Here is a 14,853-nt window from a genome sequence, read left to right as displayed (position 1 = left end):
CACCATAGAAAGCCAGCCGTTCCACCCAGTAATGTGTGGCTCTTCATCAGGCCTTGTTCGGTTGAGTGTGGATCCGTGGGGATTGAAGGGGTTTTAAGGAGGATTTAAAACCCTTGTAAGTCAAAATACATCTTAATTCTCGCCAATCCCCTCCAATTCTCTTGGGGAGAGAATTAACCGAACAAGTGCTCAGTGGGGAAATGTTTTGTTAACTCGTCTCTTTCAAACAGGGACGAAAGCTAGACGACAATTACTGGGGTCACCTTCCACCGGTGCTTGTTCCTCTGGTTGAGTTGCGGATTCAAGTGCGATGATAGTTTGCACTGCTCTGTTTGTCCCCTCAGCTGTGATGATAATTTGTGTTTGAGTGCGGGTGCAAGTTCTCTTGATGTCCAAGCTCATACCAGATGATTGTGGCTGCAAATTTCTCTGAGACGCATGCCTATCTCACACATGTGTGGAACTGATATGACCTATTTTGAAGAAGTTTTCTTCTCCTTCTGAAATTGTAGTTCATTTCAAACGACTTGGAGCAAATTGCAACTTCAAGCTCATCAGATCCGTTGTGTCCCCCGCCAGAAAAAAAGATCTGCTGTGTCAAACAAATTATTGGCTGAGAAGGATCTTGTTTGTTGAGAAGGATAAAATGAATCGGTTTGTTACTCCATTATTATGTTGATTGTTTTCTAGATAACTAGGTGCTCATGTCAAGCAGTGGTTTGTTAATTTATGGTTACTGGAAAAAAAAATTGAAGTTAACACGGGGATAGACCTGGATAGATCAAAACAAGATCTAATGTATTTTGGTCTTTTCACATCAACCTACTCACTATCTTAAGCTGGAGTTTTTTTAGGGAAAGCCATCTGGTGCATTTTATTTATTGTGAATCAAAGATACATCGGATACGAGCCAGGGCAAGAGAAAATTAGGGGGTTCATCGACCCAGGTACAAGCTTCAGAAAGTAAAGACACTGACCTAGCTACCTCATGCGCCACCGTATTGGTTTCCCTTGGAGAGTGCACAAACTTCACTTCATCAAAACTACTCGCCCTTAGATTGTAATGGTGGAAAATTGACGGGCTGGATGTTGCAGAAAACCCTCCTCCATTCATATTTTGAACTACCACCTTATTATCTGACTGAATAATAATCCTATTTAGGCCTATATGTTCAGCGAACCATAATCCATCTCTAGTTGCCATTCCTTCATCCATTAAAACAACTATATTGTCGATTTAGAAACTTCTCACAACAACAAAACCACCCGTGGTATCCCTAATAACAATCCATGCAAACCTTGTTTTGTATCGGGATTAAAGGCTGCATCCACATTGACTACATAAACCCCTTAAGGAGGACGACGGGTAGAAACTGGCATTTTTATCTGCCCTTGTGAAGTTCAGAGCTAGAGCAAAAATCGGCATCATCGATCTACCGATTTATGGTATTTGCTCTCCATGTGTTACTTGTCTCCGCTGCCACCACAAAAACCAGCTTGCGGTAAAAACAAGATCAAATATTTGTATTTCGGGAACTAAGACTGAGTATTGGTTTGTTCCAATCATCTCATCTAGCACCATCGATCCCAAGCGATCAAGAAAGAGGGGGTTTATCCACCAGATCCTTTAAGCCTAGTTTCTGTTGGGGAACGTAGTATTTCAAAAAAATTCCTACGATCATGCAAGATCTATCTAGGAAAAGCATAGAAACGAGCGGGGAGAGTGTGTCCACGTACCCTCGTAGACCGAAAGCGGAAGCGTTTAGTAACACGGTTGATGTAGTCGAACGTCTTCGCGATCCAATCGATCCAAGTACCGAACGTACGGCACCTCCGCGATCAGCACACGTTCAGCTCAATGACGTCCCTCGAACTCTTGATCCAGTTGAGGCCAAGGGAGAGTTCCGTCAGCACAACGGCGTGGCGACGGTGATGATGAAGTTTACCGGTGCAGGGCTTCGCCTAAGCACTACAACGATATGACCGAGGTGAGTAACTGTAGAGGGGGGCACCGCACACGGCTAAGAGAAACTTTGATGTGTCTTTGGGGTGCCCCCTCCCATGTATATAAAGGAGGGGGGAGGAGGAGGCCGGCCAAGGTGTGGCACACCAAGGTGGGGAGTCCTACTTGGACTCCCGGTCCAAGTAGGATCCCCCCTTTCCTATTCCAAGAAGGAGAAGGGGGGAAGAGAGGGAGGAGAAGAAGGAAAGCCCCCCCAACCCTAGTCCAATACGGCTTGGGCTTGGGGGGGTGCACACCTCCACCTGGCCGTCGCCTCCTCTCTTCCACTAGGGCCCATGAAGGCCCATTAACCCCCGGGGGGGTTCCGGTAACCGCCCAGTACTCTGGAAAATGCCCGAACCTATCCGAAACCATTCTGGTATCCAAACATAACCTTCCAATATATCAATATTTATGTCTCGACCATTTCGAGACTCCTCGTCATGTCTGTGATCTCATCTGGGACTGCGAACAAACTTCGGTACATCAAATCACATAACTCATAATACAAATCGTCATCGAATGTTAAGCGTGCGGACCCTACGGGTTCGAGAACTATGTAGACATGACCGAGACACATCTCCAGTCAATAACCAAAGCGGAACCTGGATGCTCATATTGGTTTCTATATATTCTACGAAGATCTTTATCGTTCAAACTGCATAACAACATACGTTGTTCCCTTTGTCGTCGGTATGTTACTTGCCCGAGATTCGATCGTCGGTATCATCATACCTAGTTCAATCTCGTTACCGGCAAGTCTCTTTACTCGTTTCGTAATGCATCATCCCGTAACTAACTCATTAGTCACATTGCTTGCAAGGCTTATAGTGATGTGCATTACCGAGAGGGCCTAGAGATACCTCTCCGAAACACGGAGTGACAAATCCTAATCTCGATCTATGCCAACTCAAAAAAACACCATCGGAGACACTTGTAGAGCATCTTTATAATCACCCAGTTACGTTATGACGTTTGATAGCACACTAAGTGTTCCTCCGGTATTCGGGAGTTGCATAATCTCATAGTCATAGGAGCATGTATAAGTCATGAAGAAAGCAATAGCAATAAACTAAACGATCATAGTGCTAAGCTTACGGATGGGTCTTGTCCATCACATCATTCTCTAATGATGTGATCTCGTTCATCAAATGACAACACATGTCTATGGCTAGGAAACTTAATCATCTTTGATTAACGAGCTAGTCAAGTAGAGGCATACTAGGGACACTTTGTTTGTCTATGTATTCACAGATGTACTAAGTTTCCGGTTAATACAATTCTAGCATGAATAATAAACATTTATCATGATATAAGAAAATATAAATAACAACTTTATTATTGCCTCTAGGGCATATTTCCTTCAGTTCCTTCCACACTTGACTTGCTCTTTTATATTGACAGACCGTGTGTTTCAAATCTTCATAGCCCACTTTGCACAGAGGACATTGTCCACTTGTTTTAATATGTCCACTCGCCAAGATTCCCAAATAAGGAACAATGCCATGAAGAGCTCGTCGTCCGAAGATCTTTACTTCTGTTGGAACATTTGATTTTCATAGTACATACCGTATCTTATTTACCATGCTTCCGACAATATGCAAAGTAGTTGCAAGGGTAATGTATTTGTGCTCCCATTCACCAAAGTAAGATGATTTGACTGAGAAATACCCATCCCTAGAATTGTGCCAGGCAACGGAATCTTCTTTATCTGTGACAAGGTGAATAGATAGTATAGCTTCGGCATCAACCGGTCAAAAAACAGAGCGAAAAAAATCCTCGTCCAAATTGCTTGTCATTGGATGAATGAGATCTGAAACATTTTTGCAGCATTATACCTCCTCGAGGTCTTCTCACCACCAAATTTGGACTCGGAGGAGCCCAATTATCATTCCATATATCTGAAGCTAGAGTTACTTATGCCCCAAACAATTTATTCCAAACTCCCATAGTTTATAGGTGGAGTAGAGCTCTCCCAAACGCCAGCCTAATATTGTGAAGGATTTCTCATCTTTCATTGGCATCAACTGACATGGTTGTTCTATTCTAGGTTCGTCTCGGCTTTTAGACGATTTTTTTGTGAAAGGACCTATGGCCATATATTATGCATCACATGTCCTTACAAACACATTCATACAAAAAATAAAAATACATTCATATTCTTGGGGTGCCAAAGTCTTCCTCCTTCTGCATCCATTGGCAGTGTGTCGTAAGCATAGCTCGATGCCACCTCTAAGCCACTGCCTTGGCAGAGCAAACATTTTTAAACCCAGAAGCTTGTAGAAGCAGCGGCCGAAAAGTCATCGATGTGTAGACCAAAAGACCTTTGGGCAGCCTCCTTGGTGAAGCAAACTTTTTAAACCCAGGAGCTTGTAGAAGAAGCAGACGGAAAAGTCGTCGATGCAGACCAGGAGACACCGGCAGCCACAATCTGCAAAGCAACGACGACCCTGGAGAAGAAACACCAATAAGGGTCTGAAGAAGCTCCGAAGACCACGGAAGCCAACCGAATCTTGACTGATCCACCGAAAACATAAATCGATCGGATCACGAAACACCCACCATAGACATGGCTCCACATGTCCTCTGTCGGCGATAGGCACACCAACAAAGCGGGGAAAGAGCGGGGAGACATTATTCCTACACTGAAACAACGTCGCCGCCTTGTCGCCCGAAACCAAACTCGAAGGCTTTCTAAAGAAAATCTAAAAGGAAAAAAAACACCCATGTCGTTGCATGCCAAGCAAGGGTCTGATGCCGAGCTCGCCGCGGTCCGGACGATGCACCAACTCCTTCTCCGGTGATGTAGCCAGGCCGGGCCACCTTAGAATACTGCTGCTCCGGATCACCAACGCCGTCGTCGAGCACCACCTAACGAAAAACCACTACTCGAGCACACACCTCCTTCGCCATTCCGCGATAGCCCCTCCAACTCCTCCACAAGCAGGCCACCCACGATCAGGACCTCCCCGCCACCGTTAGTGTCACACGGACTTTGCCCACGCAACACCCACAGGCAGCGACGAGAAGGGAAGTACATGGGGCGACAACTAGTGTTTTAGTCGCAGCCCTGGAGTAGGGGAAAAGAAAGAACATAGGAAACAAAAAATTTCATAATCCGCTTTTGGATGATCTTATATTACATGAAAAATAGTATCTCTAAAAATATATACTACCCGGTCTTGTGAGGGTAGAAGATGGTGTTCTCACTTAGGTCAATAGAGCAAGAATGAATGTGACAGGCTGACTAGGCTTTGTTTGGTTAAAGTGGGCTAATCATTAACTTTCTATTTTTTACAACTATATTACTAAGGAGCTTTGCAATTATATGCAACACATCACAATTTTAGGCAATAGACCATCCACAAAATGAGTTACTCCCTCCTTTCCGGTTTACTCTGAAATCTTATCAACTAAGGCAGGTGGCAAGTGGAGAAATGTATCTCGTACTTTATAAATCTATCTAAATTAAAGTGATGCATTAATTTGAATTAATTATAGTGAATGCATGCTTGGCCACTAAATGAGTAGGAATATTACATGCATTGGCGGGTTTGGTTTTAGTTTTTGCATGCAAAGATTTAATGCGCCTCGAAATCTTAAAATGAGACGAAGATAAAAGGAGAGAGTATCCTATTATTATTATTATTATTATTATTATTATTATTATTATTATTATTATTATTATTATTATTATTATTATTATTATTATTATCTTGCTGGCGCCAGGGCTCACGCAAAGTCCAACCTCAACAGACCCATGGGCCCTCTTCAGATCGTAGCCCGGAAGGCCGTGTGCCAGCTCAGCGCGGATCCATTCAAGGCCGCGCCCGAGGAACTAGCCGTTACAACACCCCACTTTCCCCACTATCTCGCCCATCATCGTCCCCACCTAGGATTCTTCCTCTACTACTACCATATCACACGCCCCTCCCCTCCCCGCAATCCTCCCAAATCCCCAAACCCAAGCCAAAATTTCCAGTCGCAGAATTCCCCAATCCGCGGCGACATCGATCCCCAAATCCTCGCTCCTCGGCTGCGATGATGTTCACGGAGGGCCTCGACGAGTCGGCCATCAGCTGGATCAAGCAGGGCACGGACACTCCCCCGGCCGCGGCGAGGTCCCCGCTGGCGGAGCGGCTGCCTCTGGGCCAGATCTCGGCGGACGCGGCGGCGCCGAGGAGCCCCGCGCTGTACAACAGGGCGTGCGTCGGCCTCTTCTCCCCCAAGAGCCTGCCGCCGCCGGTGCGAACCGCCACGCGCCACTCGGGGCTCCTCGGCCGCCACTCCGTGCTCCTCGCCGCGGACTCCGAGGAGGAGGAGGAGGGGGAGGAGAGCGTCGCGTCCTGGGGGCTGACTGAGGACTGCGGCTACGGCTACTTCTCTGACCACACGGCCGAGGAGGACGGGGTGTGCTCCAGCGACTCCAGCCTGTTCCGCAGGGCGAGGGACCTGTACGGTAATGGCGTCGAGGACGAGGTCACGTCGCAGTTCGGCCGGAGGGGCGGCGGGCTTGCCCGGGGCCAGTCCAAGGAGAACCTTCGGGTCGAGGTGCGAGCCGCGGCCGCGGCCGCGTTTGCCGGGAAAAGCTCCCGTGGTCAGGATCAGGTGGACTGCAGCTCGCATGTAAGGATGCTGCTCCAGCTTGCTTGATATTTTCCACTGTACAATTAGCGATTACTGAATCCTGTTGGTTAACAGTTTCGTCCATGCTTGTTTATGCTTCCTAATTAGAGTTTGCATGGGTGCGCAATTGTGCTGGCAAAAGTAGGATGCAGCTCTAATTATTATTTTTATATCCAGGAGCGCTACGCTGATGTGCAGAAATTCCAGGATTTCGGGCCACCGAGTGCTCCCCCAATTGCTGCACGAGTTGGGGAGGTGGATGGCATTCTCGATGCAATTGGTGAGAGCAACGATCACTACTTATTGCAAACATAGTTTGTTTGTACTCTTTCCATAAACTAATATAAGAGCGTTTAGAATACTAAAATAGTGATCTAAACGCTCTTATATTAGTTTACAGAGGGAGTATTTCCGTTTGCCTGGAAAAGATAATTAGACCATTACTTGATGTGCAAATAGCCGACGAGAGCGGAGGCTTTGAGAAGACTGAGATCTCCTCAGTGGCGGATATACTGGCTCAAGATGTTCATGAGCTTCCTACGAGGTACGGTAGATCATAATTTACATTTTGGAGTAGTTCAGGCACATGATTGTTTTTTTTCCGCCTAACCAAAAAAATGCAATTCAGATCAACTGTTCAGGCGGATGGTGTTCAGATGCCGTACATCGAGAACAATTTATTAGCTCAGATACCCAGCTTCACAACCAAGTGTGTGTTATTATTTTTTTACTTGGTACCCATTTGTAGACGTTTCATCTGTTTTCTGTTCTTATCGACCACTTTTTTACTTGACAGTGTCCAAAATGCATGGCAGTCATTTGTTGCATATGATGCATGCTTTCGGCTTTGTCTGAATGCGTGGGCAAAAAATTGCATGGAGGCTCCAGAATTCCTCCGTGATGAGTGCATGGTACTTAGAAGCGCCTTTGGGTATGCAACAACTCATGCATGAATTAATGTTATGGGTAATCTAGCTTTATGTCATTTGACCTTAATTTGCCTTTGGGCTCACAGCTTATCAACTCTTTATGATGAATAGAATACAGAAATTTTTGCTTCATCCAAAGCATAAGAATCAAGATGATGGAAAACATACCTATGATAAGGATGAAAGTTGTAGCATGAAGGCAAGGAAACTTGTTAAACGGATTGAGATCGAAGGTATTACTCAGAACCACAGAACATCAATATAGATTTCAACTTCAGTTTTTCTTAAACTGGAAATAATATCATTGAGCAAACTCTTTTTGGAATGAGAAGTTAACAATCAACGCATTGCAGAATGCAAGTGTACAGATTACTTTGTGTGTGCTTTCAATGGTTTGTTCTCATATTCTTATTGTTTGCTAACAGTAAGAAAGATACGTGTTGTACCGCAAAGACCAAAGCTTCGTGCAACATCATCCTTTAGAAATCTCTACATGCAAGCTGGTAGCGAGTATGTTAGACAGATTTCTAAAATTCTGAAGAGCCAGGTCACTATGCTGACATCCACATCATCTACATCTTTGCCAGAAGGTTAAGAGGGTCAAATGCTTTTATGGCTTATATCTGACAGGGTTCATTTCTGTATTTAGTAACACAATATCATACCTGCAGAGATGTTTACATGCACACTAGAATTAAAAAGCTCCCTCAAAGGTCAACAAAGAGATTCTATTTCTCTGCAATATTTGAAGCCGGGGACTGGTGAATCTCAACTCTTGTAAGTTCTATCCTACTCTCCCTCTATTCCAAATTATCTGAACTTCTAGCTTTGTCCTAAGTTAAACTTCTTTAAGTTTGGTCAAGTCTATAGGAAAATATATTAACATCTACAACATCAAATTAGTTTCATTGGATTCATCATAACATATATTTCCATACCATATATATTTGATGTTGTATATATTAACATATTTTTCTATAGAGTTGGTCAAACATAGAGAAGTTTAAGTTGGAACAATACTAGAACTTCAAATAATTGGGAAAAATAGCTATGATTGTGTTATACACTTGTATATTCATTCTATCAATGCAATCAAAAGATTTGCTCAGATAATGTTCTTGAACCAACAGATATACTTAGCATATTTGATGTTGTAAATATTAGCATATTTTTCTATAGAGTTGTTAAACATAAAGAAGTTTGACTTGGAACAAAACTAGAACTTCAAATCAATGGGAACAGAGAAAATAGCTATGATTGTGTTATACACTTACATATTCATTCTACCAATGGAATTAAAATATTTGCTCAGACAATGTTCTTGAACCATCTACTAACAGTTTATACTTATGCTTCAGTTATCTAGAGGTTTGACTTAGCTATGATTGATGTTGTAAATAACAGATACACTTATCATATTTGATGTTGTAAATATTAGCATATTTTTCTATAGAGTTGTCAAACATAAAGAAGTGTGACTAAAAACAAAACTAAAACTTCAAATAATTGGGAACAGAGAAAATAGCTATGATTGTGTTATACACTTACATATTCATTCTACCAATGGAATTAAAATATTTGCTCAGACAACGTTCTTGAACCATCTACTAACAGTTAATACTTATGCTTCAGTTATCTAGAGGGCCAGGGAGACGTTATTCTTGTTGAAGTACAAGACAACAATAGAGTTGTCATAGGCCGTGCAGAAATTCAAGTTTCATCATTCAGTGATGCCCACGTATGTATTCTCAGTGCTCACACCCTCATTGTTGCAGTTGATTCATGACTGTACTAAAATCAATTTCTCAATTGTACAAATTTGGAAACAGCAGGAGGAAGTCACCAGATGGTGGCCTCTATACCTCGAGGATCAAGAATGTGTGGGCAAAATTCAACTTTGTCTGAACTTGTCCATGCCTGCGGACAATTATGGATCTGCAAAGGTCTGCTCTTTTATTCTCCTACTTATTATAAGTGTGCAAACATTAAATATCTATCTTAATCTTAGATGGCATTGTAAAAATAGATGCTGCAAGGTGGTCTGGCTGTCGATACAATTATATATGACATGGTTCTGGAAGCAGCAATGAGAGCTCAAAATTTCAACAGCAAAATGTTGCACATCAGTGGTTCGTGGAAATGGCTGTTGGATGAATTTTCTGATTACTATGGGGTATCAGACGCATATAGAAAACTGAGGTGATATATTATTTGGTTGTGTACGCTCAATGATGGCTAGTAAATATAGCAAAACTTGATATTGGTATCTATGACATTTTACAGGTACCTTTGTTACATTATGAATGTGGCAACGCCAACAAAGGATTGCTTGGAACTTACATATGAGCTGCTTCTCCCTGTCATAAAAGCACGGGATGACAGAACTTTAACAAGACAAGAGGTAATCTTTACATTAGGCTACTTCCAGTGGGTTGTCTCTTGTTGCATCATGGGTGTTTACATACAATTTCCACATTGCATAGTATCTTAAAGTGTTGTATCTTAAGCTCTTTCGTGGACCATTCTAGCATTTGTATGACTCCACCACAGATTGTTTCAAGGGCAATCTCTCTCGTCATTAACTAGGATGTCACCATGCATCTTGGCCTATTTGCACCTTGGAGCACTGGGAGAGGCTCTAAAAAGGTCATGTTACAACATGAATATATGGCCAATAATTCATAGAAGTTTAGCATGTCCTAGGGAACACAATATGTACTAATTTGTGTACCAACACCCCTGGTTTTTCTTTAAGTGGAAAGGTGGTCGTTAGCTTCCACTAGACATACCCTGGTTTTGTACATGAAAAAGGCTCCATGTAAATACTGCCAGACGACAAGAATACATAGGCCAATACTTTTAAGATGTCCTGGTGAACACAATGTGTACTAAATTCTAGACTACTAGCACCCCCAGTTTTTTCTTTAAGAGGAAGGTGGTCGTTAGCTTTCACGAGACAAGAGAGGTCTTTACATTAAAAAGGTTCCATGCAAAGGTCAGATGACATGAATACATAGACCAATAATTCACATAGACGTAAGAAGTTCAAAATGTCCAAGTGAACACAGCGTGTACTATAAAATAGGCATGTGTGCCAAAGGTACAGCCACCCAGTGATCCTCTCTTTTCATCACTTATGCCAAGTATATACAGAATTATTAAGGGTCTCATTCTTAAGGCTGGGCAAGCACCTCCTCTCTAAAAAAACAGAATTATGGCAGAAATTGGATAACACTTTACGGAGCCATGATTATTTTGTATGTGTGTGCAGAGAAGTATACTGCTTGACTGTGAAGATAGGATCAATGTTCTTCTTGCGATTGTGTTCGAAAATTATAAATCACTGGATGAGCATTCTATTACGGGCTTATCGGAGCTATTTGGCCCGATATCAGATTGTGCTGCACCAGCTTTGGCACCTGCAGTTCAGATATTCAGTGTACTGCATGATATACTCTCTAACGAAGCACAGAGCATACTCAGGAGCTATCTGCAGGTCAGACATCTGAAATGCATACTCTGACGAAGTATTTTTCATTCAGATGCCATTTTTTTCTCAGAGCGATGAGTTGCACATGTCTAACTTATATAGGGGATGATGAAGGCATTTATATTTCCAATTTTATAGCTCAAATATATGTGATAGTTAGTACTTATTCTATGCTGATTGTTCAAACACAGTACAGGCTAATGAGTTTATCATTATGATTATCTCTAACATTAGCTAAAGATTTCATAATATTTAATAGTCCAGTTTGGAGACTTGCATATTTAATTGTCCAAGTTTGGAGACAAGTGAATTAGGAATGTCCAGTTTGGAGACAAGTGGATTAGGAATGAATTGGAAAACATGCTTCATTGATTCGCATATGGTGCAGCTTACTCTGAAAATTATATACCCCCGCTGTCTACAAATGTAAGACGTTTTTGGCAGTTTAAATTGAACTGCCAAAACATCTTACATTTGTGGACAGGGGGAGTACCATAGATGGATTAAAGCTTCACCTATGATGCAACTTGCACTTAAACTAGCATAAATAGAGGGTCTAGACGTATGATAGTATACGCCTTTTGTTGATTATTTATGTAACCATAGGTAAACAGGTAAATCTCCCTTTTTACAGACTGCTGCGGCAAAGAGGTGCAGGAGGCATATGATTGAGACAGACGAGTTCATGTCAAGCAATAATGACAATCTTCTTACAGACGACATGACTATTTCTGCTGCCTATCTCAAAATGAAGACATTATGCATTAACATAAGTCTTGAGATTCAAGCAGACATCAAGATTCACGATCAGAATATACTCCCAAGGTAGCAAATATATGCTTGCTCTAGTAAAAGTATTTTTGTTTGCTTAGATACTACTCAGAACTCCCCTCACATTTTCCCCCTTTAGTTCGATAGATCTTCCAAACATAGCAGCATCTCTCTATAGTACAGAACTATGCAAACGGTTGAAGGGTTTTCTCTCTGCAAGTCCCCCATCAAGACCCTTACAACATGTTGCTGAACTGCTCATTGCGACTGCTGATTTTGAGAGAGATCTTGACTCCTGGCAAGTCAGGTAAGATACAAACAACTAGATCATACAGTTGATATCCCTTTACTGTATTCTCCAATTGATATGTGTGTCTCCAAATGCCCAAACCGCATATTCTTTTCAGCTGATTCGTTTTGTTTCATTTATACAATTGTAGACCTGTTCATGGGGGTGTACTTTCGAGGGAGTTGTTTCATGATTACATTATGGTGTGGATTGAAGATACCCGGTTGCACTTGCTTGATTATTGCAAAGCTGAGAAGGTAACCATAAACACACATCGTAGATAAAAACAGGTCGCTTGTCTGACCTTGGCAGTTGGACTTCCTTGCATAAACCACCTTGCCCTTTTGCAGTTATCCTATCCTGCAGCATCTACAACTTCACCATTTGTCGAGCAAATATATGAGCAAATAAGAGAAAGCATAAATGAGTATGGAGTAGTTATCAACAGATGGCCTCAATATCTAATGAGTTTGGAGAGTGTATGTGCCACCACCTTGAATCAGTTTCCCACATTTTTCATGTAATGCACTCGACTGATATTTCTTTTCTCTTATTCAGGCTATTGCTGATGTCGAAAGAGAAGTTATGAAGGCACTGGAGAAGCAATACATGGAGACTCTAATGCCTCTGAGAGACGGCATACCAAAAATTCTTGAGAAGCATGTTCAAAGACTGACAAGAAGACAATCGGTAGCTCCATATGTTGTGCCAAATCAGGTATATAAGCTTGCATCATATCATGTGGTTTGTTCAGTCTTTATCTAAAAAAATTTGGTTTGTTCAGTGAGTCGTTCACTAATGACCAGCCGATTGTTCTTCATCACAGTTAGGAACATTCATGAATACAGTTAAAAGAATGCTAGATGTGTTACACTGCCGGGTTGAGGATATTCTCAAATCGTGGGCAGCATATCTAACCATAGCAAACGGGACCACACTTTTTGGAGAGCAAATGAACTCCATCACAGTCATGTTGAGAAAGAAGTACAAGAAATACCTGCAGGCAATAGTGGAGAAGATTGTTAGTGAAGTAAGGATTATTCTGACACATTCTTAATGCTAATACAGTTCTTCATGTGATTTAGGTAAGACATATTACATATATAGAGGTCATAATTGTGATTGTTGATTTCAGACACAAGCTAATCGGACTACAAGGTTAAAACGAATTCTTGAAGAAACAAAAGAGACTGAAGGTGAAAGTGAAATGCGTGAAAGGATGCAGGCTCTCCGTGCGCAACTCTCTGATTCCATACACAACCTCCACGGGGTCTTTTCCTGCAGAATATTTGTCGCTATTTGCCGAGGTTTCTGGGATAGGTTGGGCCAGGTAAATACAAGGAGAAAAAACTTGTCCAAATGCTGCCATGACAACTTATGCTTACTTTATTAACTTCATTTTGGCAGATTGTGTTGAGGTTTCTCGAGAGCAGAAAGGAGAACAGGATTTGGTACCGTGGATCCGATTACGCTTTAGGGGTAAGCCCACACTCATCATCAATATTCATCTGGGAATCAGCTCTAAGAAATGAAAACTGTTATTGGAAAATAGTAGGTTAGATGTCCTACAGTGTTTTATCTTATGTTAGGGAAGCAGCTCTAAGTAAACTGTTATTAAGACATGTTACTAGAAAATAGTAATATGGAATAATAGCACGGGCAATAGTACACCGAGATAAACTAATAAGTTTGGTGTACCTGCAGTGTTTATCTTATACTCCCTCGTTATGTTAGGGAAGCAGCTCTATGTTAGGGAAGCAGCCCTATAAAGTTTGTATCACTTCATAGAGAACCCTGGACTACATTTCCAGTGGGTGGTTCCATGCATTATCAAGGGACGGCCAAGTTCCATGTGAAACTACAGATCACAGTGCAACATATCGACAACAATAAGCAAGTACTAGATCCTTAGGATGACGGAGCTAGTAATATGGTGTAGTTTATAAATCTGTTAATCCTGAGGAGCTACCTTGTGCAGATCCTGGATGACGTCTTCGCATCAGAGATGCAAAAGCTGCTGGGCAACGCTCTCCAGGATAAGGACCTGGATCCACCGCAATCGGTGATTGACGCTCGCTCTATCCTCTGTTGAGGGCGGCGTGGGAGAAGAACCGTGTAACGTTCAGATGGATCTCTGCTGAGAAGATCTGAAATATGTCCGAGGTGAAAATTCGGTTTTGCTTTGTTTTAGTGTGCAGAATATGTATACAGGTAGAGATGGCTCCATTCTTTCTGTTCATAGTGGGTTGTAATTGTTTCAGAAAGTGAAGAGGAAAGTTGTGTAATTGGTTAGTGGCAAGCAAGATTTGCTTTCCAAAGAGTATATGTGTAATCGGTGATTGATGCTCGCTCTATCCTCTGTTGAGGGCGGCGTGGGAGAAGAACCGTGTAACATTCAGATGGATCTCTGCTGAGAATATCTGAAATATGTCCGAAGTTTGGCTTTGCTTTTTTTTTTTGGGTAAATATTGTATTACTCAACTCAAAAAATTCATACAATCAATCGTAGAAAGTTTTGTAGCAACTGAAGGCCCTGATCCAATCCAAGTCATGATTTTGTTCTCTAAACGAGCAAACTTAGTTAAGCTATCACTAACCTTATTCTGGCTACGATTGATATGAGTAATACAAGATTTACGGAGAGACAAAAGACTCTTTACACTTCGGCTTCGGTACACCCCCTTAAACACATCAAAGGCTGAGATTTGCTCATACCCCTTCGCTGCTAGAGGCACGATGTCTTATG

The 14,853-nt window shown here is 42.0% G+C and overlaps 1 protein-coding gene across 3 annotated transcripts; it reads left to right on the top strand.

Annotated features, from left to right (window-relative positions):
* The first annotated feature begins 5,890 nt into the window (after positions 1-5,890).
* LOC123132607 (uncharacterized) lies at positions 5,891-14,563 on the top strand. 3 transcript variants are annotated; one of them, XM_044552440.1, is made up of 22 exons: positions 5,891-6,628; positions 6,806-6,908; positions 7,022-7,172; positions 7,257-7,337; positions 7,425-7,559; positions 7,669-7,790; positions 7,983-8,147; positions 8,229-8,334; positions 9,190-9,295; positions 9,390-9,500; positions 9,584-9,756; positions 9,841-9,958; positions 10,829-11,053; positions 11,682-11,872; positions 11,958-12,125; positions 12,259-12,364; positions 12,458-12,586; positions 12,666-12,824; positions 12,934-13,137; positions 13,243-13,437; positions 13,515-13,586; positions 14,086-14,563. In XM_044552440.1, the coding sequence occupies exons 1-22, from the start codon at positions 6,044-6,046 to the stop codon at positions 14,197-14,199; spliced, it is 3,519 nt and encodes a 1,172-aa protein (XP_044408375.1). In that variant the 5' UTR covers positions 5,891-6,043; the 3' UTR covers positions 14,200-14,563. The 3 variants fall into 3 exon arrangements, with proteins under 3 accessions (XP_044408375.1, XP_044408374.1, XP_044408376.1); XM_044552439.1 differs by having other exon boundaries at positions 9,387-9,500; XM_044552441.1 differs by having other exon boundaries at positions 5,892-6,628; positions 7,088-7,172; positions 9,387-9,500.
* The last annotated feature ends 290 nt before the right edge of the window (positions 14,564-14,853 follow it).

Source organism: Triticum aestivum, chromosome 6A, assembly GCF_018294505.1.
Source record: "Triticum aestivum cultivar Chinese Spring chromosome 6A, IWGSC CS RefSeq v2.1, whole genome shotgun sequence".
Taxonomy (NCBI): Eukaryota; Viridiplantae; Streptophyta; class Magnoliopsida; order Poales; family Poaceae; genus Triticum; species Triticum aestivum.
Note: the sequence above shows the minus strand (reverse complement) of the source record. Positions and strands in the feature narration are given on the sequence as shown.